Source organism: Amblyomma americanum, chromosome 1 (genome assembly GCF_052857255.1).
Source record: "Amblyomma americanum isolate KBUSLIRL-KWMA chromosome 1, ASM5285725v1, whole genome shotgun sequence".
Lineage (NCBI taxonomy): Eukaryota > Metazoa > Arthropoda > Arachnida > Ixodida > Ixodidae > Amblyomma > Amblyomma americanum.
Window position 1 is genome coordinate 102,554,951 of NC_135497.1, and position 24,356 is coordinate 102,579,306.

The 24,356-nt window shown below is 44.9% G+C and overlaps 1 protein-coding gene and 1 long non-coding RNA gene across 2 annotated transcripts; one reads left to right on the forward strand and one right to left on the reverse strand.

Moving 5' to 3' along the window:
- The first annotated feature begins 4,672 nt into the window (after nucleotides 1–4,672).
- On the forward strand, nucleotides 4,673–8,020 carry LOC144112963 (uncharacterized). Its single transcript, XM_077645810.1, has 2 exons — nucleotides 4,673–5,143; nucleotides 7,988–8,020. Exons 1-2 carry the CDS (start codon nucleotides 4,673–4,675, stop codon nucleotides 8,018–8,020), a joined length of 504 nt encoding a protein of 167 aa, XP_077501936.1.
- A 2,571-nt stretch (nucleotides 8,021–10,591) lies between these two features.
- On the reverse strand, nucleotides 10,592–11,764 carry LOC144134641 (uncharacterized). The gene is made up of 2 exons (XR_013315190.1): nucleotides 11,627–11,764; nucleotides 10,592–11,092 (listed from the first exon to the last, which is right to left on the reverse strand). It is a non-coding gene; the product is annotated as an uncharacterized LOC144134641 (long non-coding RNA).
- Between the last annotated feature and the right edge of the window lie 12,592 nt (nucleotides 11,765–24,356).

The window sequence follows — 24,356 nt, forward strand, 5'->3', positions numbered from 1 at the left end:
TTCCAAGCCTGCTGTAGAGACACTTTTAAGATTCTTTAACAAAGTATGGGTATCAGGGAAAATACCCGAAGCCTGGAAAAAAGCTATTATTGTACCGTTCCTTAAACCTGAAAAACCCCCAACCTCCCCTAGTAGTTACAGACCCATAGCCCTGACTCGTTGCCTCTCAAAAACTTTTGAAAGTGTCCTTAATATAAGATTAACGTTTTTTCTTGAATCCTGTGAACTTCTTGATGCCCATCAGTGTGGTTTTAAAAAGGGATGCTGCACAACAGATCACCTGGTCCGTCTTGAAAATACTGTTCGAGAAGCTTTCATTCATAATTAAGCAACACTGTCTCGCTGTATTTTTCGATTTAGAAAGGGCATTCGAGACGGCCTGGTGGTTCGGGATTCTTCAAGACCTTGCCGAGCTTGGCATCCGAGGAAGAGTGTTGAACTGCCTAAAAGACTTCGTATCTAATCGTTCATTTCATGTCCGCCTGGGTACAACCCTTTCGAGAAATTTCATTCAGGAAAACGGAGTACCTCAGGGCTGCATTTTAAGCACAACTCTCTTTGTTGTGAAAATGAACTTTCTTACGAAAATAATCCCAAGGTCCGTTATGCACTCGGTCTATGTAGACGACCTTCAAATAGCTTGCACATCCTCCAGTGTATCGACATGTGAAAGACAACTACAATTGACAATAAATAAACTAGCAGCATGGCCAGATAAAAATGGTTTCCGGTTTTCCCCACAAAAATCAGTGGCAATTCTGTTCTGATTAAAACGAGGATTACAGGCGGATCCGACCCTACATCTGAACGACACCGAGTTGCCCGTAAAAAATGAGCCCAAATTTTTAGGTATAACATTTGACAAAAAACTCACTTTCCTGCCTCATATTAATGCATTAAAAAAGAAAACTTCCCAATCACTGAATATACTCAAAGTCCTTTCATATAAACACTTGGGTTCTGACACGGCAAGCCTCCTAAAAATTTACCGCTCTGTGGTACGATCCTGCTTAGACTATGGCAGTATAGTATATGGTTCAGCAAGACCATCTTATTTGAAACGACTCGACCCAGTGCACAATTCAGGTTTACGCCTTTCAACTGGTGCTTACAGGACGTCACCTATAAGCAGTCTTTATGTTGAAACCAACGAGCCGTCACTTACAGACAGAAGAGCCATGCTCACATGCTCGTACATTCTAAAAATTTGTTCACTACACAAACATATCTGTTACCCCATCGCTACAGAGTGCCCATCCAGAGTACTCTTTAACAATAAACCGCAAGCTACCCGTCCACTGCTCTTACGTTTCGAAGACATGTCAGAACCTTGGCGTACTAGACATATTGCCAAGCATTTCTCGAAGACGAGGTTCACTTCCGCCATGGTACAACTTTCCGGAGATCTGTGATCTCACTCTTACAGGCTTCCGTAAAAAACAAATCCCGCAAGAACATATCATACAAGAATTCCTCACACTTGAAGAAAAATACAGTAATTACGCAGCCTTTTTACCGACGGTTCCAAAACAGACACTTACGTTGGAAGTGCAGCGGTACACGGGAATTGGTACAAAATAGTAAGACTTCCAAGTGTGCTTCAATTTTCACTGCGGAATGTTACGCTATCTGTGTAGCCATAGAAAAAATAGTAAATGAGAACCTCACCAACAGTATTATTTACTCAGACTCGCTAAGTGTGCTTACAGCCATTCATTCCAGAAATGCAATAACTCCGCTGCTTGGAGACCTTATACACAACATTACAACAGCCATAGCAAAAGGACAAAACATTAGACTCTGTTGGGTACCAAGTCATGTCGGCATAAAGGGCAATGAAAGAGCAGATTTGTGTGCTGCTCAAGCTTGTGGCAAGCTAATAAAGAATGCAAATGTGCCCTATAAAGATTGTATGAAATTACTACAATGTAAGGCAAGGAAAATTTGGCAGTCCTCCTGGGACAGCGAATTAAATAACAAGCTACACTTAATAAAACCAGTGCTCGGTGAATGGAAGTCATGTGTGCATCAGAAACGTTTCAACGAAGTCATTAGCTGTCACCTCCTTATAGGCCACACACACATTACTCACAACTTCCTGCTAACAAAAGAAGACAAACCAGTTTGTACATGTGGAGACGAACTTACAGTCAGTCACATTTTAATTTCATGTTCTAAACTAGAAAAGCTACGGAAAAAGTGCTTCTCTCCGTTTTGTAACCAACGCATCCCTTTTCATCCATCACTAATTTTAGGTGAAAATGCAATTGTGGACATGTCCTGTGTTTTTAGATTTTTAACAGAAGCTGGTGTTCTTAAAGATATGTAAAACATGACCCAGTACTTTGCCTGATGCACCTCAGCCACTTTTGCATTCTGAGAAAAGGGCTGAGGTTTTTATCTTGATTGGTTGGGGGCCTCCAGTCCTTGCCCAGCCAAGGACGGCTGATGAGGGTAACCAGCCTCCTTTGAAACCTTTAATATCCTGTTTTGCTCTCAATACTGGGCAGAAGGGTATTACCTTTTAGGCATTCTACACCCATATATTTTTTATACCTTTGTAAAATTATACAGAAAACAATTTCTTATACCTTGAGCTTGGCGCATGATAGCCTTAGTCGCTTATGCGCCATTAAACTCAACTCAACTCAAAACAAAATAAGATGCTAAACAATGCAAAATGAGTTCGTCTTTATGAGCCTAGCCTGGGTTAAACTACAGCACCCAAACCCTTTCGCTTGCATAACCATGCTTAGCTGAGCGAAACTGAACAATTTTTTTTCATAGAGTCGCGGGACAAGGCTGTTTGATCTGCAATCAGACTGTCTGCCAAAGAAATACAATGTTGCGACTTCATGTTCCATCTCATTACAAATACAATGAAATACCTGGAAAGAAGTCACTCAGAAAACAGGAATTCCAAAAGCCTACCAAAACAGTGGAAGAAACTGAGAGGAAGCTTCATAATTTCCCATCTAACTGCAAAACCTTACACTGAAGGATTATTTGTGAAAAACTGCATGCTTGAAGCCACAGGTGCTATCTGTCCCAGCATGAATTAGGAACTAAAAAAAGATAAGCCTGTCATCAAATATGGTTATGGAGAGAATTACTGAAACAGACCACAACATTGAAAATAATGCCTTAATGAACCAATGTCATGGCTTCCAAGCCATTGACGAAAGCACCAATATTACGGATAATGCCCAGTGTGACATGTTCATTAGGCATGTAGGCAAAGATCTCACCGAGACAGAACTACAGGGCATTGTCCTGATGGAAGGCACCATCACAGGGGCAGACATCATTTCGGTGCTTGAAGGAGTTGGATGGACCGGCTTGCGTTAGAAGCAAACGGTGTGTGGCAACCGCAGTGCTCCATCAATGCTCGAAGCAGGAGCGGTCTTGTAAGACGTTTGCGAACAAAGCTTGAAGGGCTCGGAATCTCTCAAAGTTCGTGGTGCATCTTGCAGAAAGAAGCACAATGTAGCTAGACATTGAACATAAAATCTATCATGAACATTGTGTACGACATAATGAATGTCATTCCTTCAATAGCGCTCGACTACAGTCTGTTTGCCTCTCTGTTACAAGAGGAAGAAAGCAACGATAAGATCCCACACCACACAGATGTGTGCTGGTTGAGGTGTGGAAAATTACTAGATTTTTGGACCTCAAGGAAGAAATCGTCAGCTTCCTGAAGGAGAAAACTGAGCCAATTGCTGACCTGTCAATTGAGAAGTGGCTTCGTTCCCTTCCATTTCTCAGACATATGTGATCACCTGAACATCTGGAACGTAAAATGTCATAGGAAACAAATATAATGAAAATAAGCGAGGGTGTTTGCATTTCAGGCCAAATTACAACTCTGCCAACACCACATTAAAGCAAATAAGCTGGATGACTTTCAACCTCTCAAGACACTAGGACACAATGCCCAAGAATCTTCCGATGTTTTTGCATATTTGCTTCGCAATATTGAGGAAGAATTCAAAATTTGGCTTCAAGACATCTACAGCCTCTCCAGACTGTGAGAGCAGACAATGTTGAGCCCAAGTTGTAAATGGAGCTTACTGAACTCCAAACAAGCACCACATTAGATGCATGTGCCCGAGAGTTCCGCTTTTTATATACAAGACAATTTTAATTTTCCCAACTCTATGGCACCAAGCGAAAAGGATCTTGCCATGTTCGGGAGCACATGCTTGTACGAGCCCTTCCTCTTTATTGAAAATGAACAAATATACTCTATTCCAATGATGATGGATGACCACCTCGAAGCCACCACGCGAATTAACTCCGCACAAGATCTAATGCCAGATATTACATCCCTTATCGCTGCCGAGCGCACCTGAAGCCAGCAGCACACTTAGAGCTGAAAAGGCGATTCCCGCAATTAAAAACGAAAGCCTCTTCTTGACAAGGTCTTGGCAATTTATTTTACACACAGCAAAATGCAAGTTCTTCACACAACCCCCCCCCTCCAAAAACCCATTGTGAATGACCCCCCACCTCTTTATTTTCCAGCTTATGGCCAGTGGGAAACAATTTTCTCAACAAGAGTTTCAGGCCCCTGGTCTAATCGATGTTGAGCTGTCAGGGCGAACATCTTCCCAATACAAGTGTATTTGTGGAATCTCATGCATGCCTTGACTGGACCATGGCAGTTCCGATGGGGGCATCGATATCGGTCACAATGGCTAATTTAACCATTGAAGACATCGAAAGCCGGTCGCTTGCCACCTTCAATCCCAAGCCAAAGTTGTTCCTTCGATATGTAAACAACTGCTTTTGTGTGGTGAAAACGTCAGAAGTAGAAAACCTCCTAATCCATCTAAATTCAACTGAACCGGCCATACAATTTACAGTTGAACGTGAGCAGCAGGGCAGTCTGCCTTTTCTCGACGTTCTAGTCACAAGGCACGACAATGGATTGCGGTTCTCGGTATACAGAAAACCAACCCACACGGGACGGTACCTCCATTTCAATTCGAATCATCCCACTCCCCAAAAGGCATCTGCGATTACATCTTTATTGAAGAGAGCCGATACCATATGTTCTTCACATGAAGAAAAAAGAACCGAGAACCGAGTAGTCTCCGATCTCCAGAAAAATGGGTACCCCAGTTCATTCATCCGAAGCGTCAGCAAAAAGCAAAAAAGAAAAAACAAAAACAGCTCTATTCCTTCTGCAAGCAGATGCCAGAACCGGAAACGTGCTTGCATACCATACGTGAAAGGCGTGAGCGAGACGCTGGCTCGAATTCTCGGCAAAGAAGGGGTGCTAACAACGCACAAACCGGCTACCACAATCGGATGCTTACTCCCCAGCCCGAAAGACTGTCACCCAAAAGAAAGGGCCCAAGGGGTTGTATACAAGATTCCCTGCTCAGTCTGCCGGGCCTCGTACGTGGGAGAAACGAAGAATTTCGCCGAAAGAATGAGGCAACACAAAGCGGACGTCCGACAAATGAACCGTCAGCGCAGCGCAGTGGCCGAACACTGCGAGGAATGTGACCACCGAATTGACTTTGACAGCACTATTCTACTGGAGACCGAAGCTAACCAGCGCAGGAGGCTTCTGCTGGAGTCGTGGCACATACAACAGACACGAAGGAATATTATTCACCCCCTGGGGACACTTCCTTCGTCTTACATCCATGGTTTGCGGCCATTGACCTGGAGGTATTCAACACAAGGGCTTAAAAAGCCAAGCTGCGCCTCGCCTATAGTCACACCTTGAAGAAGGGACCGAGCCGGTCCCGAAACGGCGCGTTTTTCGAAAATTAACCTGGTTGGCGTCAGTCGTCTTTCTACTAAATGCACAGGTAAGCATTGCTTTTCTGTTTGCAAGAGATGGTTGATTTGTTTCGACATATAGACTGTTTATGGGGGATGTTCTGTATGCACCAGTTGATAAACTGGTGATCCAGGTTTTGTATAGGATCCAGTTTTTTTAGTTATGATGGTCTTGCAGACCCATACACAATGCATCCATAGTCCAAAGTGGACCGTGCTACGGAGCGGTAGATCTGTAAAAAGCATAACCTATCGGACCCCGAGTGTTTCCGTGAGAGTATCTTCAGTATATTCAGCGATCGGGAAGCTTTCTTTTTGAGGGTGTTTATGTGGAGTAGGAATGTGAGCTTTATGTCAAAAGTTATACCTAGGAATTTATGCTCGTTTTACTTGTAGAACAGTTTCATTCAAGTGCAGGGTGGGATCAATCTGCAAGCCTCTTTTAACTGAGAAAAGGACGGCAACTGTTTTTTGTGGAGAGAAAAATCCATTTTGGTCTGCCCAAGTCGCTAGTTTGTTCAGTGTAAGTTGTACCTGTCTTTCACATGTTCATAAACTGGAAGATGTGCATGAAATTTGAAGGTCCTCAACATGTACAGAATACATGGACTTATTTGCCATAGTGAGTTCATATATCAAGACTTTTGCGCTATTCAAGGATGAACATTAACCTAATATTTAGCACACTTTAAAAACATTTAGCAAGACAACTCTAAAGTGCTATTGGCCTGTAACTACCAGCCGAAGTTGGTGGTTTTTCATATTTCAGAAAAGGCACAACTATGGCGTTTTTCCACGCCTTTGGCATTTTTCCAGACTGCCATATTTTATTGAAGAATCGCAGAAGAGCTTCTACAGCATCTGTGGAGAGGTGTGCAAGCATTTCATAATGAATTTCATCTGGGCCTGGTGCTGTCAGTTCGCCGGCCGAAAGTACAGAACGGATTTCTTGTAGTGTAATTAATTTATTGTAATGTTCATTTGCACTGCCACTGGTCGGCAGTCGTTTTTCAGTTGTGTTCTTGTACTTTAAAAATAATTGTGTGTAGTGTAAGGAGCTCGAAACTTTGGAGAAGTGTTAGCCTAGTTTGTTGGCCTGTTCGCTAAAGTTTGTCTATCCAGAGATATTAGAAAAAGAATTGTGAAAGGAGAAAAGCTGCCATTAAGTTTGCGGCCTTGTTCCCACATTTGTTTTGGTGTAACTGAACTATTTATGGATGATACGTAGTTTTTCCACGAAGTTTTTTCAGCATTGCGATAGATATGTCGTGCTTCTGCTCTTGCCTTTTTTAAATTTATGAGGTCGTTGTGTGTGGGGTATCTTCAGAAAGTTCCCCAGGCTTTGTTTTGATTCTTTTTTGCTTCTCTGCAATCTTGGTTATACCAAACCTTGTGGTTTTGGAGTACTAGTCCTGATGACTGCGGAATAGCCAGACGTGCAGCCGCAATGATACATGTTGTAAAAATTTCATTTATTTCGTCAATGCTAAGATAAACCAAAAATATTTTCTCCAGACAGGCCTTTTCTTGAAATAGTGGCCAGTCCACTAAGTGCAGTTTCCAACGGCATGGTTTTGTTCGAATGATGGGTGGGTTATCAAGAACATCCCACTTAAAATCGGTAAAAACGGATGGAGAGCTAAAAGAGAAGTCTATGCAACTCATCTTTCCTGAGGACGGAGTGCAGTATGTGGGTTTGCCCGTATTAAGCAGGCAAACGTCGTCGCATAGAATAAAATCTTCTAAAACCCAGCCTCTAGTGTCCGTCTGTCTGCTCCCCCAAAATGAGGAGTGCGCATTAAAATCTCCAACTACCAGATATGGCTCTGGTCGCCGACTAAAAAGTGCTTCTAGGTCATGGAGTGTTACTGTGAGGTGTGGTTGAAAATACACTTCATATGGTAATTGTTTTAAAGCTAATGACAGTGACTACAACGGCTTCATAATTCGTCTGGAGCTTGATTTCATGCGTTGCAACACTGCTCTGAACTACAAAAGCAATGCCTCCAGAGAGCCAATTTGCCTGCTCACGGTCATGACGAAACACTTTATACTTTTTAAAAATATTTTTGAGTAAAGGTCCCAAATTGGTCTCCAGAAGGCATTATAAATTTTTAAGGGGATGTACTCAGAACATCAGGTCCCTCCTTGTTGAGGGCCTGTTATCGTGATTTTTTCTTTTTTCCAGTCATGGGAGCCCCGCTGCCGTTGCGAGCTTTGAGTTGTATCCATCGCCTCGGTGGAGGCGCTGGAGTTCTGCGGGGAACCCACGGGCAGGGGGGTAGTGGACTTCTCCCGAACGGGGGAAGCCTTGCGGGCCCGTTTGTGGGGGTGGCATAGCAGCTTTCGCTGCATCTGCCAGGAGTGCGAATTATGCCTCCAACTCACTTATTGTGAGCTGGGCATGTGCCGAAGGCCGCTGTGGTGCGCCGCGCACCACATCCGCGAAGTTTGTGTGGCGTGTGAAGGAGAAAGTGCCATGTGACATTGCATAACGCCTTCTTGCCTCTATAAATGTGGCATTGTCTTTTGTCTCTATTGTAATTATTTCCTTTTCTTTCTTCCAGGCAGGACAAGACCTTGAATAAGCAGCGTGGTCGCCTTTGCAGTTTGCACAGCGTGGCTCGTCATCGCAGTCGTCTGATTGGTGGTCATTTGAGGCTCATTTAGCACAGGTGTTACGGCCGCAGCAGCTTTGTGAGCAGTGACCGAACTTCTGGCATTTGAAACAGCGTCTAGGGTTGGGTATATATGGGCGAACGCAGATTTTTGCATAGCCTACCTCGATTGACTCGGGTAGAGTGCAAGAGGCAAACGTCAGGACCAGGTGTTTTGTTGGAATTTCTTTGCTGTCTTTGCGGATTGTAATTCTATAGACGTTGGTTACATTTTGCGGAGAAAATCCTTCAAGCATCTCTTCCTCTGTTAGGTGTAGAAAGTCATTGTCTGAGATGACACCATGTACTGTATTCAATGATCTGTGTGTTGTGACAGAGACAGGAATATCTCCAAAAGTTTCAAGGTTTCCAAGCTTTGATATTTGAGTAACGTCGAGCAGGTCACCACAAGCCAACTTTGCGATTTTGTACTGAGGGCCCAAGGAATCGAAGAACTGTTGAAACAAGGAACGGGGATATTTGTCTGGCTGGCTTTTCTGTTTTTTTACTGTGGACGATGCGGTACTTCGGAAAAGTTGTCTTCTTTTTGTTGAAAAACTGATGCGACATCGGTCCGCCCCGTCTTCAGAGGGCGATCATTAGTAAGCAGGGAGGAAGCTTTGTTCTTCAGCCGGGACAGGAACTTTAGAACAAGTTCTGCCCACGCCAGCTGTACACCACTGCTATAACCAAATATGAGGCAATTCAGCGTGGTTGGCCACACAAGGTTAACTCTCGCCGCCTATGAAAATTGAAAAAACCGAGAAGGGAGGAAGAGACAGGAAAGTTCTAAGAAAGATGATAGGAAAGCGAAAGACGGAGGGGAGGATAGGAAAAGGCGACTGCAGATTTCCCCCGGTCGGGTCAGGCTGGAGGTGCCGTCTACAGGAAGCTGGGACCAAAGTGGTGTGTTGCCTCCGCCGAGGTCCAAATGCTCGGCATCGGCTCAGCCACCAGAATCCCCTTTTCCCTGGACATGGCGATGCCACGCACGGCGAAGCACGGGTGCTCGGGTCCATGGTGATGCACTGTTCCCCATCATCCCCGTGCGGGGATGTCCCTGCGGATGCTCGGGAACCCGTGGTGTCACCACTCACCAACGCCTGCAAGCTCCAGACGCCCCCTGAGGGGATAATGTGTGCTCAAATGGAAGGGAACCACCAAAGACAAATTAAGTAGGAACATACAACCGCAGCAACACACTGCACCTGTGTGTTACTTCTTTATTCGCTCTGTACATTCCACCTTTTGTTGCACACAGTTTTAAAGCGAGAGCTTTACTGGCCTAGTGGCACTGATTTCGCCGTGGGCTGCAGTTCGACTTTGAAAGTCCTTGCTGCGCCGCAGAAATACTAACGCATCACGTGACTTCCCCGTCGCTGTGCTGGGGCTCCACAGCCACAGAGCGGCTGCTGCCCGATCAAGTGATCTAGCTGAACAAACGCGGCATGGAATTTAGTGCATTCTCCATACTGGATGGGCAGTGCGCCCACCCTGCCACCCTGGCAGTTAATGGTTGATCGCGAGAGGTTGGTCACCCAATGAACGCTGTGGCCTATTGCTGCAGTGCCGCGCGTCTGCCAGTTGTCAGCCCTAATGCATGCAGCCCACATCTCTCACCACAGCCACATATCTCAAAGCGCAATTAAGGCGTCCACTGACCCAGAGAGCCAGTTATGCGCCCTTCCTTTCCTCAAAACCATCCGCATCTAGAGCGTTGTCAACGCCCATGCCAATGAACACAATGAATGCCGACAGCTTTCGCTTTGTATATCCTGGATTAACTGACGGAATCCACATTCATTTTTTTCGCCATGTATAAAAGGATAGTTGCTCTGGGTGAATGTATGTGTTTTGTACGTACACGATGTGAGAGTAAACATTGTACTGCTGCCTGCATACCATTGACAGCTATAGATATCCATATTAACTTTTCATGAAAGGTGTGTTTAAATTAGCCACTATTTTTCACTTACATATGATGACTGCAACCTTGCTGCTCGTCCACATCAACAAGTACAAGATGGCAATTAATGTGTCATATAGGCAGTCGTCTGACCACCTGCACATCTCCAAGATGTGGAACCACAAAAAGACAAAGAAGCACAACTGAAATATGGCAAAGATCAAGCACGTACTGATTCAAATGTTTATTATGATACAAAGAAAAGCTGCAGAGACTTCTCCTTGACTTCAGCACCGGGGCCTTAGATGCACAACAAAAGCCAAAGTCAATGTCCCAAATAAGTCCGAACTCAACGACTTCATTCGATTAGAAAACTAGGAAAAAAACCCTCAAAACTGAGGCCTAAGCCACTGTCATACTTGACAACAACAACAACAAAAAAAGAAGCACAGCTATAGTCAATATCATGAAGTCACAACTTTGGGACTTCATTATAAACACGCAAAAAATCCCTACACACAAAACTACAGCCTAAGCCTTTTCGTATCAGTCCGACCTGCCAACTAAATGTTGATCCACACACTCTAAAAAGAAAAAAAAAGAAATGAAAGGCAACATGGTATAACAGCTGGTCAAGCTAAAGGCTTCAAACACATCCGGCACATAGCTGCATCAAAGGCAAAAACAGACTTGCACCGCTGGCAGATTCAAAAGGCACCTCTTCCAACCCCTGAAAAAAATAAAATGCCCAATTTTCATGTCTCACTGCTTCATACACAAAACAAACAAAATTTGGACTTCACACCACAGAAAGTCCACAGCTTTCTCTTAACCAGTACGATAATATTCCAAAATTACACTGTTTCCAAGGTATCATCCACTCCCTGCAATAAAATACTTTTACACATCCCAGAATAAAAAAGTAACAAGCAAACAAGTGGTAAGAGTGAGCATGAAAGATGAAGCTACTTAGTATGTCAACTCCTGCTCCATAAAACAAAATTACAGTAAAACCTCGTTGATATGTTCCCAGTTCATACATTTCTCAGTTAGTACGCTCAAAATTGCGGACATTAGAAATGTTCCATAGCATTACGCCATATTTTTCCTGGTTAATACGTTCCCAGAAAACACGATTTCCCAACTACTACGTTTAAACTTTCGGAAAACTGTGCTCGTGTAATAAATTTACTGACCAATTTACTGACCCCCGTCTTGTGCATTCACATTCCACGGCTAGCGTGCACACAAAGGAAAGACTCACCCTTGGCAGACTTGCCGTCGCCCGGCTTCCCGAGTCGAATATAGGCAGGCGGCACTGCGTGTGGGTCCCACCGCGGAGCCACCTGGCACCATGCCGCGAAGCCATCACATACTTCGGCCTGGCACCTCTGTTCTGGATGGCTTCTGCACAAAAAGTGGGACAGTCTAACTCGCAAGCGGCATGAGAAAGCTACAGCTAATGGCTAATTCTGCATGCCTTCCTCGTTTATCTGGCCATAAAAGACCAAAATTTAGCTCTGCTACACTTCAATAGGACCGCATTAATTCTAACTAACCTCCAGCCCCCTTCAACTAAGATTTACATCCAGGACTGACTGTACTAATCCACGTGGTGGAAAACTAGTGAGTGCGAGACATAACCTCTCCATAGCAGTGAGGCAAAGTTTATAAACACAGGGCAAAAGAAATGTTGCTTGGGGTTTACCCATTGGAATAGTCCTCTTGCACTAAGGAAAAGAAAGTCTGCCTCCAAACAATGACAGCGAAAAACAACTTGTGCATCGACCTGAAGGAGTGGCAGCATTCATGCAGTAAACCTCACGCATTAGCAGCAGATGCGAGTGAATTTTAGAACCAAGCAGATGAGCGTGAACATTTTGGCAATTGTTAGCATCACCACAATGTGTCAGGCCTAACGTCACTAAAGAAGCAGCGAACATTAAATCAACATGCTGGATGGTAAGCTGTAATACCATGAAGGAGTTCTTTAGTTCTACACCAAATATATGTGGCACTGACGTCCCCAGTTCAGCGCTGTTAAAATTTCAGATGAGAAAGTCAGTTTATTTTTGTTGTTTGCAAAGCACCAAAATTAAGAAAAGATGCCTTACCCAACCCAATCCTCCTGCTCTCTCCGAGGGCACAGTGCCTGTTGTCGATGTCAGCCTGCTAGATGCACCTAAACAAGTAAAGTAGGGAGAGGGCCAGGGCAGTGAGCATGGCAGCAAATCTCAAACATGGTTTGCTACAATTCTATCATGTCAAGACAAAGCTAAAGCCTTTACGCGAACACTCTTGAGTGACTCATTGTTGCCCTCGATGCTGACCAAAGCATTAGCTTAGAAGAACTAGAAGCTCAAATTATCAAAATCCACATGTTAATTTTTGAAAGCCCATGTTTAGCGCATGTGGCACAGTGACCGCACACTGGCTGAAGCAGGACTGGTGCCTTACCAACATTGGTGCCTGACCAACACTGCTCAGCATCCTCCAGCGCTTCACACTTAGCGGCATACAACACTCGCAATCTTTTCCACACACATTGTTTGGCTACATTGCCTGGCTGATATAATTTTCCTTGTGGCGCCATGAAAAACAGCGTAGTTCTACTGTATCATTTCACAACTTCCTAACTGAAAGAGCTCCTATGAGCCGGGTGAGAGGGCTGTTAAAGTAAAAAAAAAAGTCCCTACAGGCCTTGTGCCTCTGCCAACACAGCCTTCTTCCAATGCCCTCCACAAGCATCTTGTTTCACGAATGTAGCAAAAACTGCATGAAGCCATTAAACAGTTGCATGGCAAAGCAGCAGAACAACAAGCAGGCAGATTTTTGGACCCAATCACCAATATCCCGTGCTGCCACTGAGCTCCAAAAGTGCAAGCATTCATACAGAGTAGCCATAAGCATATGGAATAACCACTTCTTGACAACTGAGAGCAAATACATCCTATTAAAGGGACAGTGAAAGAACTCTCGCAATTTTTTTTTTTGGTTAGCAAAATCATTGATAGTTCAGCATTTCATGGCTTGTTTGCCGCTCGTCTGGGAGCGAAAGATGCATTTATTTCAAAGAAGCTTTTCCCGCCCTCCGATTCAAACTGCACACTCATATGGCATCACAGGACCTAGCGACGTGAAACGAGCAACGTGAAACGTCACGTAAACGCAGACTCCGTCCAGGGAGCCAGGGCTATCCAGGGAGCCAGTTATGCGCCCTTCTTTTCCTCAAAACTAGAACGTTGTCAACACCAATGTCAATGAACATAACGAATCATTGATATGTTCCCAGTTCATACGATCTCATTGTTAATACGCTCAAAATTGCGGACATTAAAAATGTCCCATAGCATTACGCCATATTTTTCCAGGTTAATACGTTTCCAGAAAACACAATTTCCCAAATACTACGTTTCAACTTTCGGAAAACTGTGCTCGTGTAATAAATTTACTGACCAACCGCACATGTGCAAACATACAAGTGGGCAGAATGAGGGCATGCAACATGGTGGGGGGCGCAGAAGAGTGGCACACGGCCAAATTTCGCACTGCCGATGGAGTGCAAAGTGGACCCCGCAACAAAAGTTAAAGGCTGAAAAAAAAAGTATATTCTGGCAGATGAAAGTGGAGGGCGGGTTCATTATGACAGTGGGATCATTACGCGGGTATACACGGCACATGCTAGACTATATCCAATGACCGTCTAAGAAGCTGCCTAAGCAATTATATGCTTTTGGCTTCGGACTCTTCGAAACACAGCTTCTCCAAATTTTAATATGTAGCGCCCCAAAGGCACCAGTCGGCTACGATTGACGCTTAGTGGATGGCTCGGGACTAGTTTCTACCAGTGCGAATTCTTCCAATGAGTGCCGACGTCACCCAGCCCAGGAACGTTTTTAATATCAGTTATATTCAAATTTATCCAACCTAGCTGCGATTCGGCCCCTCAATCACAGCAGCTATGCAAAGCATCAACATAGTGAGACAAAATTATGCCCCTTTGCTGCGAGGTACTTGTCCAGTAATTTCTTGCGTACGAAAATTTATACTACTCAGCGGATACGAAGTACTTGAAGAGTAGTTTTAGTGCACAAGCAATGTGCCATACATGTAACCCGGCCCACTCGCTAAAAGGCCGAGACGTTGATATCAGCCGGCAACAGTGGCAGGCAAGATTAGACAGCATAGGCACAGCATACATTAACTTCAAGTCAGCTTTGTTCACTTTTGCCATTTTGACGCCAGCATTGCGTTGCAAATCATTCTGATTGCAGCTGCATGTCAGCCTTGCTGCTGTGTGCACATTTTCTTTCAGCTCCTATGCTAGAAACAGTTGCAAGGCAAGGCTAATGACAAACAAAAAATTTGTTGCTTGTTCTACGTTACGCTTGCTTGCATCCTCGATGATATATGCACGGTGTATCTACATTTGTGCATCAACTCAGTGCACATTCATATATTCAGAGGATTTGAGTAGAATTTTTTCTCATGTTTCATGGAGCTCACTCAAGCAGTAGTTCACAGTATCATCGCACCACCTACAGTCACCACTTGACTTTTACATGACGCACTGCGCTTGCACCCCCGTCTTGTACATTCACATTCCACGGCTAGCGTGCACACAAAGGAAAGACTCACCCTTGGCAGACTTGCCGTCGCCCGGCTTCCCGAGTCGAATATAGGCAGGCGGCACTACGTATGGGTCCCACCGCGGAGCCACCTGGCACCATGCCGCGAAGCCATCACATACTTAGGCCTGGCACCTCTGTTCTGGATGGGTTCTGCACAAAAAGTGGGACAGTCTAACTCGCAAGCGGCATGAGAAAGCTACAGCTAATGGCTAATTCTGCATGCCTTCCTCGTTTATCTGGCCATAAAAGACCAAAATTTAGCTCTGCTACACTTCAATAGGACCGCATTAATTCTAACTAACCTCCAGCCCCCTTCAACTAAGATTTACATCCAGGACTGACTGTACTAATCCACGTGGTGGAAAACTAGTGAGTGCGAGACATAACCTCTCCATAGCAGTGAGGCAAAGTTTATAAACACAGGGCAAAAGAAATGTTGCTTGGGGTTTACCCATTGGAATAGTCCTCTTGCACTAAGGAAAAGAAAGTCTGCCTCCAAACAATGACAGCGAAAAACAACTTGTGCATCGACCTGAAGGAGTGGCAGCATTCATGCAGTAAACCTCACGCATTAGCAGCAGATGCGAGTGAATTTTAGAACCAAGCAGATGAGAGTGAACATTTTGGCAATTGTTAGCATCACCACAATGTGTCAGGCCTAACGTCACTAAAGAAGCAGCGAACAATAAATCAACATGCATACTGCCATTGCTGGATGGTAAGCTGTAATACCATGAAGGAGTTCTTTAGTTCTACACCAAATATATGTGGCACTGACGTCCCCAGTTCAGCGCTGTTAAAATTTCAGATGAGAAAGTCAGTTTATTTTTGTTTTGAAGCACCAAAATTAAGAAAAGATGCCTTACCCAACCCAATCCTCCTGCTCTCCCCGAGGGCACAGTGCCTGTTGTCGATGTCAACGTGCTAGATGCACCTAAACAAGTAAAGTAGGGAGAGGGCCAGGGCAGTGAGCATGGCAGCAAATCTCAAACATGGTTTGCTACAATTCTATCATGTCAAGACAAAGCTAAAGCCCTTACGCGAACACTCTTGAGTGACTCATTGTTGCCCTCGATGCTGACCAAAGCATTAGCTTAGAAGAACTAGAAGCTCAAATTATCAAAATCCGCATGTTAATTTTTGAAAGCCCATGTTTAGCGCATGTGGCACAGTGACCGCACACTGGCTGAAGCAGGACTGGTGCCTGACCAACATTGGTGCCTGACCAACACTGCTCAGCATCCTCCAGCGCTTCACACTTAGCGGCATACAACACTCGCAATCTTTTCCACACACATTGTTTGGCTACATTGCCTGGCTGATATAATTTTCCTTGTGGCGCCTGAAAAACAGCGTAGTTCTACTGTATCATTTCACAACTTCCTAACTGAAAGAGCTCCTATGAGCCGGGTGAGTGGGCTGTTAAAGTAAAAAAAAAAGTCCCTACAGGCCTTGTGCCTCTGCCAACACAGCCTTCTTCCAATGCCCTCCACAAGCATCTTGTTTCACGAATGTAGCAAAAACTGCATGAAGCCATTAAACAGTTGCATGGCAAAGCAGCAGAACAACAAGCAGGCAGATTTTTGGACCCAATCACCAATATCCCGTGCTGCCACTGAGCTCCAAAAGTGCAAGCATTCATACAGAGTAGCCATAAGCATATGGAATAACCACTTCTTGACAACTGAGAGCAAATACATCCTATTAAAGGGACAGTGAAAGAACTCTCGCAATTTTTTTTTTTTTGGTTAGCAAAATCATTGATAGTTCAGCATTTCATGGCTTGTTTGCCGCTCGTCTGGGAGCGAAAGATGCAGTTATTTCAAAGAAGCTTTTCCCGCCCTCCGATTCAAACTGCACACTCATATGGCATCACAGGACCGAGCGACGTGAAACGTCACGTAAACGCAGACTCCGTCCAGGGAGCCAGGGCTATCCAGGGAGCCAGTTATGCGCCCTTCTTTTCCTCAAAACCATCCGCATCTAGAACGTTGTCAACGCCAATGTCAATGAAAACAATGAATCGTTGATATGTTCCCAGTTCATACGATATCACTGTTAATACGCTCAAAATCGCGGACACTAAAAATGTCCCATAGCATTACGCCATATTTTTCCAGGTTAATACGTTTCCAGAAAACATGATTTCCCAACTACTACGTTTAAACTTTCGGAAAACTGTGCTCGTGTAATAAATTTACTGACCAACCGCACATGTGCAAACATACAAGTGGGCAGAATGAGGGCATGCAACATGGTGGGGGGCGCACAATAGTGGCACGCTGCCAAGGTTCGCACTGCCGATGGAGTGCAAAGTGGACCCCGCAACAAAAGCTAAAGGTTGAAAAAAAAAGTAGATTCTGGCCGATGAAAGTGGAGGGCGGGTTCATTATGACAGTGGGATCATTACGCGGGTATACACGGCACATGCTAGACTATATCCAATGACCGTCTAAGAAGCTGCCTAAGCAATTATATGCTTTTGGCTTCGGACTGTTCGGAACACAGCTTCTCCAAATTTTAATATGTAGCGCCCCAAAGGCACCAGTCGGCTACGATTGACGCTTAGTGGATGGCTCGGGACTAGTTTCTACCAGTGGGAATTCTTCCAATGAGTGCCGACGTCACCCAGCCCAGGAACGTTTTTAATATCAGTTATATTCAAATTTAGCCGACCTAGCTGCGATTCGGCCCCTCAATCACAGCAGCTATGCAAAGCATCAACATAGTGAGACAAAATTATGCCCCTTTGCTGCGAGGTACTTGTCCAGTAATTTCTTGCATACGAAAATTTATACTACTCAGCGGATACGAAGTACTTGAAGAGTAGTTTTAGTGCACAAGCAATGTGCCATACATGTAACCCGGCCCACTCGCTAAAAGGCCGAGACGTTGATATCAGCCGGCAACAGTGGCAGGCAAGATTAGACAGCATAGGCACAGCATACATTATCTTCAAGTCAGCTTTGTTCACTTTTGCCATTTTGACGCCAGCATTGCGTTGCAAATCATTCTGATTGCAGCTGCATGTCAGCCTTGCTGCTGTGTGCACATTTTCTTTCAGCTCCTATGCTAGAAACAGTTGCAAGGCAAGGCTAATGACAAACAAAAAATTTGTTGCTTGTTCTACGTTACGCTTGCTTGCATCCTCGATGATATATGCACGGTGTATCTACATTTGTGCATCAGCTCAGTGCACATTCATATATTCAGAAGAGTTGAGTAGAATTTTTTCTCATGTTTCGTGGAGCTCACTCAAGCAGTAGTTCACAGTAACATCACACCACCTACAGTCACCACTTGCCTTTTACATGACACACTGCGCTTGCACCCCCGTCTTGTGCATTCACATTCCACGGCTAGCGTGCACACAAAGGAAAGACTCACCCTTGGCAGACTTGCCGTCGCCCGGCTTCCCGAGTTGAATATAGGCAGGCGGCACTGCGTGTGGGTCCCACCGCGGAGCCACCTGGCACCATGCCGCGGCCACTGCCTTACACTTCAGGCAAGGCAGAGGACTGCTCCGGAAATTAAGCAGTCAGCCGAGAAGACATCCCATAATTCAGCCTGGTACCTCTGTTCTGGCTGGGTTCTGCACAAAAAGTGGGACAGTCTAGCTCGCATGCGGCATGAGAAAGCTACAGCTAACGGCTAATGCAGCATGCCTTCCTCGTTTATCCGGCCATAAAAGACCAAAATTTATGCTCCGCCACACTTAAATAGGCCCGCATTAATTCTAACAAACCTCCAGCCCCCTTCAACTCAGATTTGCATCCAGGACTGACTGTACTAATCCACGTGGCCGAAACCTAACGAGTGCGAGACATAACCTCTCCATAGCAGTGAGGCCAAGTTTATAAACACAGGACAAAAGAAATGTTGCTTGGGGTTTACTCATTGGAATAGTGCTCTTGCACTAGAGAAAAAAACTCTGCCTCCAAACAATGACAGCGAAAAACAACTTGAGCATCGACCTGAAGGAGTGGCAGCATTCATGCAGTAAACCTCGTCCATTAGCAGCAGATGAGAGTGAACATTTTGGCAATTGTTAGCATCACCACCATGTGTCAGGCCTAACATCACTACACAAGCAGCGAACATTAAATCGACATGCGTAAAAAAATATATGTGGCACTGACGTCCCCAGTTCAGCGCTGTTAAAATTTTAGATTAGAAAGTCGGTTTATTTTCGTAGTCTGCCAAGCACCAAAATTAAGAAAAGATGCCAAGCCAATCCTCCTGCTCTCTCCAAGGGCACAGTGCCTGTTGTCGATCACGGCATGGTAGAAGCATCTAAACAAGTAAAGTTGGGAGAGGGCCAGCGCAATGAGCACAGCATCAAACCTCAAACATGGTCTGCTACATTTCTATCATGTCAAGACAAAGCTAAAGCCCTTACGCGAACACTCTTGAGTGACTCATTGTTGCCCTCGATGCTGACCAAAGCATTAGCTTAGAAGAACTAGAAGCTCAAATTAGCAAAATCCGCATGTTAATTTTTGAAAGCCCATGTATAGCGCATGTGGCACAGTGACCGCACACTGGCTGAAGCAGGACTGGTGCCTGACCAACATTGGTGTCTGACCAACACTGCTCAGCATCCTCCAGCGCTTCACACTTAGCGGCATACAACACTCGCAATCTTTTCCACACACATTGTTTGGCTACATTGCCTGGCTGATATAATTTTCCTTGTGGCGCCACGAAAAACAGCGTAGTTCTACTGTATCATTTCACAACTTCCTAACTGAAAGAGCTCCTATGAGCCGGGTGAGTGGGCTGTTAAAGTAAAAAAAAAAGTCCCTACAGGCCTTGTGCCTCTGCCAACACAGATTTCATCCAATGCCCTCCAAAAGCATCTTGTTTCACGAATGTAGCAAAAACTGCAAGAAGCCATTAAACAGTTGCATGGCAAAGCATCAGAGCAAAAAGCAGGCAGATTTATGGACACAGTCACCAATATCCCGTGCTGCCACTGAGCTCCAAAAGTGGAAGCATTCATACAGAGTAGCCATAAGCATATGGAATAACCAGTTCTTGACAACTGAGAGCAAATACATACTATTAGAGGGACAGTGAAAAAAGTCTATCAATGTTTTTTTTGGTTAGCAAAATCATTGATAGTTCAGCATTTGATGGCTTGTTTGCCGCTCGTCTGGGAGCGAAAGATGTATTTATTTCAAAGAAGCTTTTGCCGCCCTCCGATTCAAACTGCACACTCATATGGCATCACAGGACGGAGCGACGTGAAACGTCACGTAAACGCAGACTCCGTCCAGGGAGCCAGTTATGCGCCCTTCCTTTCCTCAAAACCATCCGCATCTAGAACGTTGTCAACGCCAATGTCAATGAAAACAATGAATCGTTGATATGTTCCCAGTTCATACGATATCACTGTTAATACGCTCAAAATCGCGGACACTAAAAATGTCCCATAGCATTACGCCATATTTTTCCAGGTTAATACGTTTCCAGAAAACACGATTTCCCAACTACTACGTTTAAACTTTCGGAAAACTGTGCTCGTGTAATAAATTTACTGACCAACCGCACATGTGCAAACATACAAGTGGGCAGAATGAGGGCATGCAACATGGTGGGGGGCGCACAATAGTGGCACGCTGCCAAGGTTCGCACTGCCGATGGAGTGCAAAGTGGACCCCGCAACAAAAGCTAAAGGTTGAAAAAAAAAGTAGATTCTGGCCGATGAAAGTGGAGGGCGGGTTCATTATGACAGTGGGATCATTACGCGGGTATACACGGCACATGCTAGACTATATCCAATGACCGTCTAAGAAGCTGCCTAAGCAATTATATGCTTTTGACTTCGGACTCTTCGGAACACAGCTTCTCCAAATTTTAATATGTAGCGCCCCAAAGGCACCAGTCGGCTACGATTGACGCTTAGTGGATTGCTCGGGACTAGTTTCTACCAGTGGGAATTCTTCCAATGAGTGCCGACGTCACCCAGCCCAGGAACGTTTTTAATATCAGTTATATTCAAATTTAGCCGACCTAGCTGCGATTCGGCCCCTCAATCACAGCAGCTATGCAAAGCATCAACATAGTGAGACAAAATTATGCCCCTTTGCTGCGAGGTACTTGTCCAGTAATTTTTTGCATACGAAAATTTATACTACTCAGCGGATACGAAGTACTTGAAGAGTAGTTTTAGTGCACAAGCAATGTGCCATACATGTAACCCGGCCCACTCGCTAAAAGGCCGAGACATTGATATCAGCCGGCAACAGTGGCAGGGAAGATTAGACAGCATAGGCACAGCATACATTAACTTCAAGTCAGCTTTGTTCACTTTTGCCATTTTGACGCCAGCATTGCGTTGCAAATCATTCTGATTGCAGCTGCATGTCAGCCTTGCTGCTGTGTGCACATTTTCTTTCAGCTCCTATGCTAGAAACAGTTGCAAGGCAAGGCTAATGACAAACAAAAAATTTGTTGCTTGTTCTACGTTACGCTTGCTTGCATCCTCGATGATATATGCACGGTGTATCTACATTTGTGCATCAGCTCAGTGCACATTCATATATTCAGAAGAGTTGAGTAGAATTTTTTCTCATGTTTCATGGAGCTCACTCAAGCAGTAGTTCACAGTAACATCACACCACCTACAGTCACCACTTGCCTTTTACATGACACACTGCGCTTGCACCCCCGTCTTGTGCATTCACATTCCACGGCTAGCGTGCACACAAAAGAAAGACTCACCCTTGGCAGACTTGCCGTCGCCCGGCTTCCCGAGTTGAATATAGGCAGGCGGCACTGCGTGTGGGTCCCACCGCGGAGCCACCTGGCACCATGCCGCGGCCACTGCCTTACACTTCAGGCAAGGCAGAGGACTGCTCCGGAAATTAAGCAGTCAGCCGAGAAGACATCCCATAATTCAGCCTGGTACCTCTGTTCTGGCTGGGTTCTGCACAAAAAGTGGGACAGTCTAGCTCGCATGCGGCATGAGAAAGCTACAGCTAACGGCTAATGCTGCATGCCTTCCTCGTTTATCCGGCCATAAAAGACCAAAATTTATGCTCCGCCACACTTAAATAGGCCCGCATTAATTCTAACAAACCTCCAGCCCCCTTCAACTCAGATTTGCATCCAGGACTGACTGTACTAATCCACGTGGCCGAAACCTAACGAGTGCGAGACATAACCTCTCCATAGCAGTGAGGCCAAGTTTATAAACACAGGACAAAAGAAATGTTGCTTGGGGTTTACTCATTGGAATAGTGCTCTTGCACTAGAGAAAAAAACTCTGCCTCCAAACAATGACAGCGAAAAACAACTTGTGCATCGACCTGAAGGAGTGGCAGCATTCATGCAGTAAACATCGTCCATCAGCAGCAGATGAGAGAACATTTTGGCAATTGTTAGCATCACCACCATGTGTCAGGCCTAACATCACTACACAAGCAGCGAACATTAAATCGACATGCGTAAAAAATATATGTGGCACTGACGTCCCCAGTTCAGCGCTGTTAAAATTTTAGATTAGAAAGTCGGTTTATTTTCGCAGTCTGCCAAGCACCAAAATTAAGAAAAGATTCCAAGCCAATCCTCCTGCTCTCTCCAAGGGCACAGTGCCTGTTGTCGATCTCGGCATGGTAGAAGCATCTAAACAAGTAAAGTTGGGAGAGGGCCAGCGCAATGAGCACAGCATCAAACCTCAAACATGGTCTGCTACATTTCTGTCATGTCAAGACAAAGCTAAAGCCCTTCTGTGAACACTCTTGAGTGACTCATTGTTGCCCTCAATGCTGACCAAAGCATTAGCTTAGAAGAACTAGTAGCTCAAATTAGCTAAAGCCGCATTGCCAATTGTTGAAAGCCCAAGTTTAGCGCATATGGCACAGTAACCGCACACACGCCAAAGCGGGACTGTCTTCACTACACTGCTGCCTGACCAACACTGTTCGGCATCCTCCAGCGCTTAAGGGGGTACGCGGCCCTTTAAAAGCGAAAAATCACGAAAAATCAAGCTTTAGGAAAGTGCATATTCCGGCAGTATGTGTCATAAGCTAACTTTTCTGCAAATATGAATGACTAATTAGCCGTGAAAGTATTTCAAATCAATTATCTAACGAGCCGTGGTGGCCGGTGAGCTGCGAGAGAGCGCAGAAAATACCCCAACTTCGTGCGGACGCTGTTCCTCAGCCAGCGAACCAAGCGCCGCCATCTTGGTCTTCTTTTGTTCGTGGAATTCTTGGTCTTTTTTTTTGCCACTTTCGAAGGCGGCGGCATGGTGGGAGCATGGCTCGCATGTGATTGGGGCCCTCAAAGCGCCTTTCGAGTTTCCTGCCTTTGAAATGCGAGGCTGCGATTGGCCGGAGGGCGCGCTCCTTGAAAACACGGGGGATCGCACGGCCGCTATTGGCTACATCTTGAGAACACAGCGCTTGCAGACAAAGGACCAGAACAAGAAGGACACACACCTGCGCTAACTAACAACTTTTAGTTCGGAAGGGGGCCGATCCGCGCCTTTTATACAGATTTGAGGGAATGATGCGCACGCGCACAACACAGCCAGGTGGGAGCATGGAAAGAGCCAACACATAGACCAACTATTCTTATCGCCACTGATAACCAACAACGCAGCCAAGACAAGCAAGAAAAGAAAAAAGAAAAAAGAAAAAAGAAATAAAGAAATAAGAAAAAAGAAAAAAGAAAAGAAGAGAAAGAACCAACGGGGGAGCAAAGGCAGGGAACGTAAGAAACAATTCCAAAAAGTACCAAAAGATCCCGAAGGAGCCAACAACCAACACGGCTAAACGACTGACGATGAATGGTAACAAGATGAAGGCACTAAAAACTGAACAAACAGGCATAAAAGGTGCAGGAAAAACCTGCGGGAGAGTAAAAGATTCGGCACAGCTAAAAGATGACGGAAACTAAAGGCGTTAAAACAGATACAAGCAAAAACCCAAGAAGCCGACGCGAAAGAATACAAGCAGAAAAGGTGGTCACTAAATTATGACATTGAACAGACAACAGATCTCTAAAAACAAGCAAAGAATCGTAAAAAACGTGTGGGCGATAAAACATAACAGAGAAGAATACAGAAGAGTTTAAAAAGGAAAACATCGCAAAAAAGAGGGCGCAAAAAAATCATCACGGAATGAAACGAAAAGAATACACTGAATCAAATCAAAGCAGAGAGGAATGAACACTCTTTGTCTAACAATGCAACTGATGGTGTGCTAACGCACTCATCTTTTAGCTTGGTAATAGTGGCTGCTTCAATGATTTCTCGAGTCAGTTGATTTAAGTTTCTTGCCAAAATATCTGTTTCCTTGAAAGTGGGGGAGACGCGTCGGCAAGGACTGCAATCACGGCAGTGTATGGCCAAAT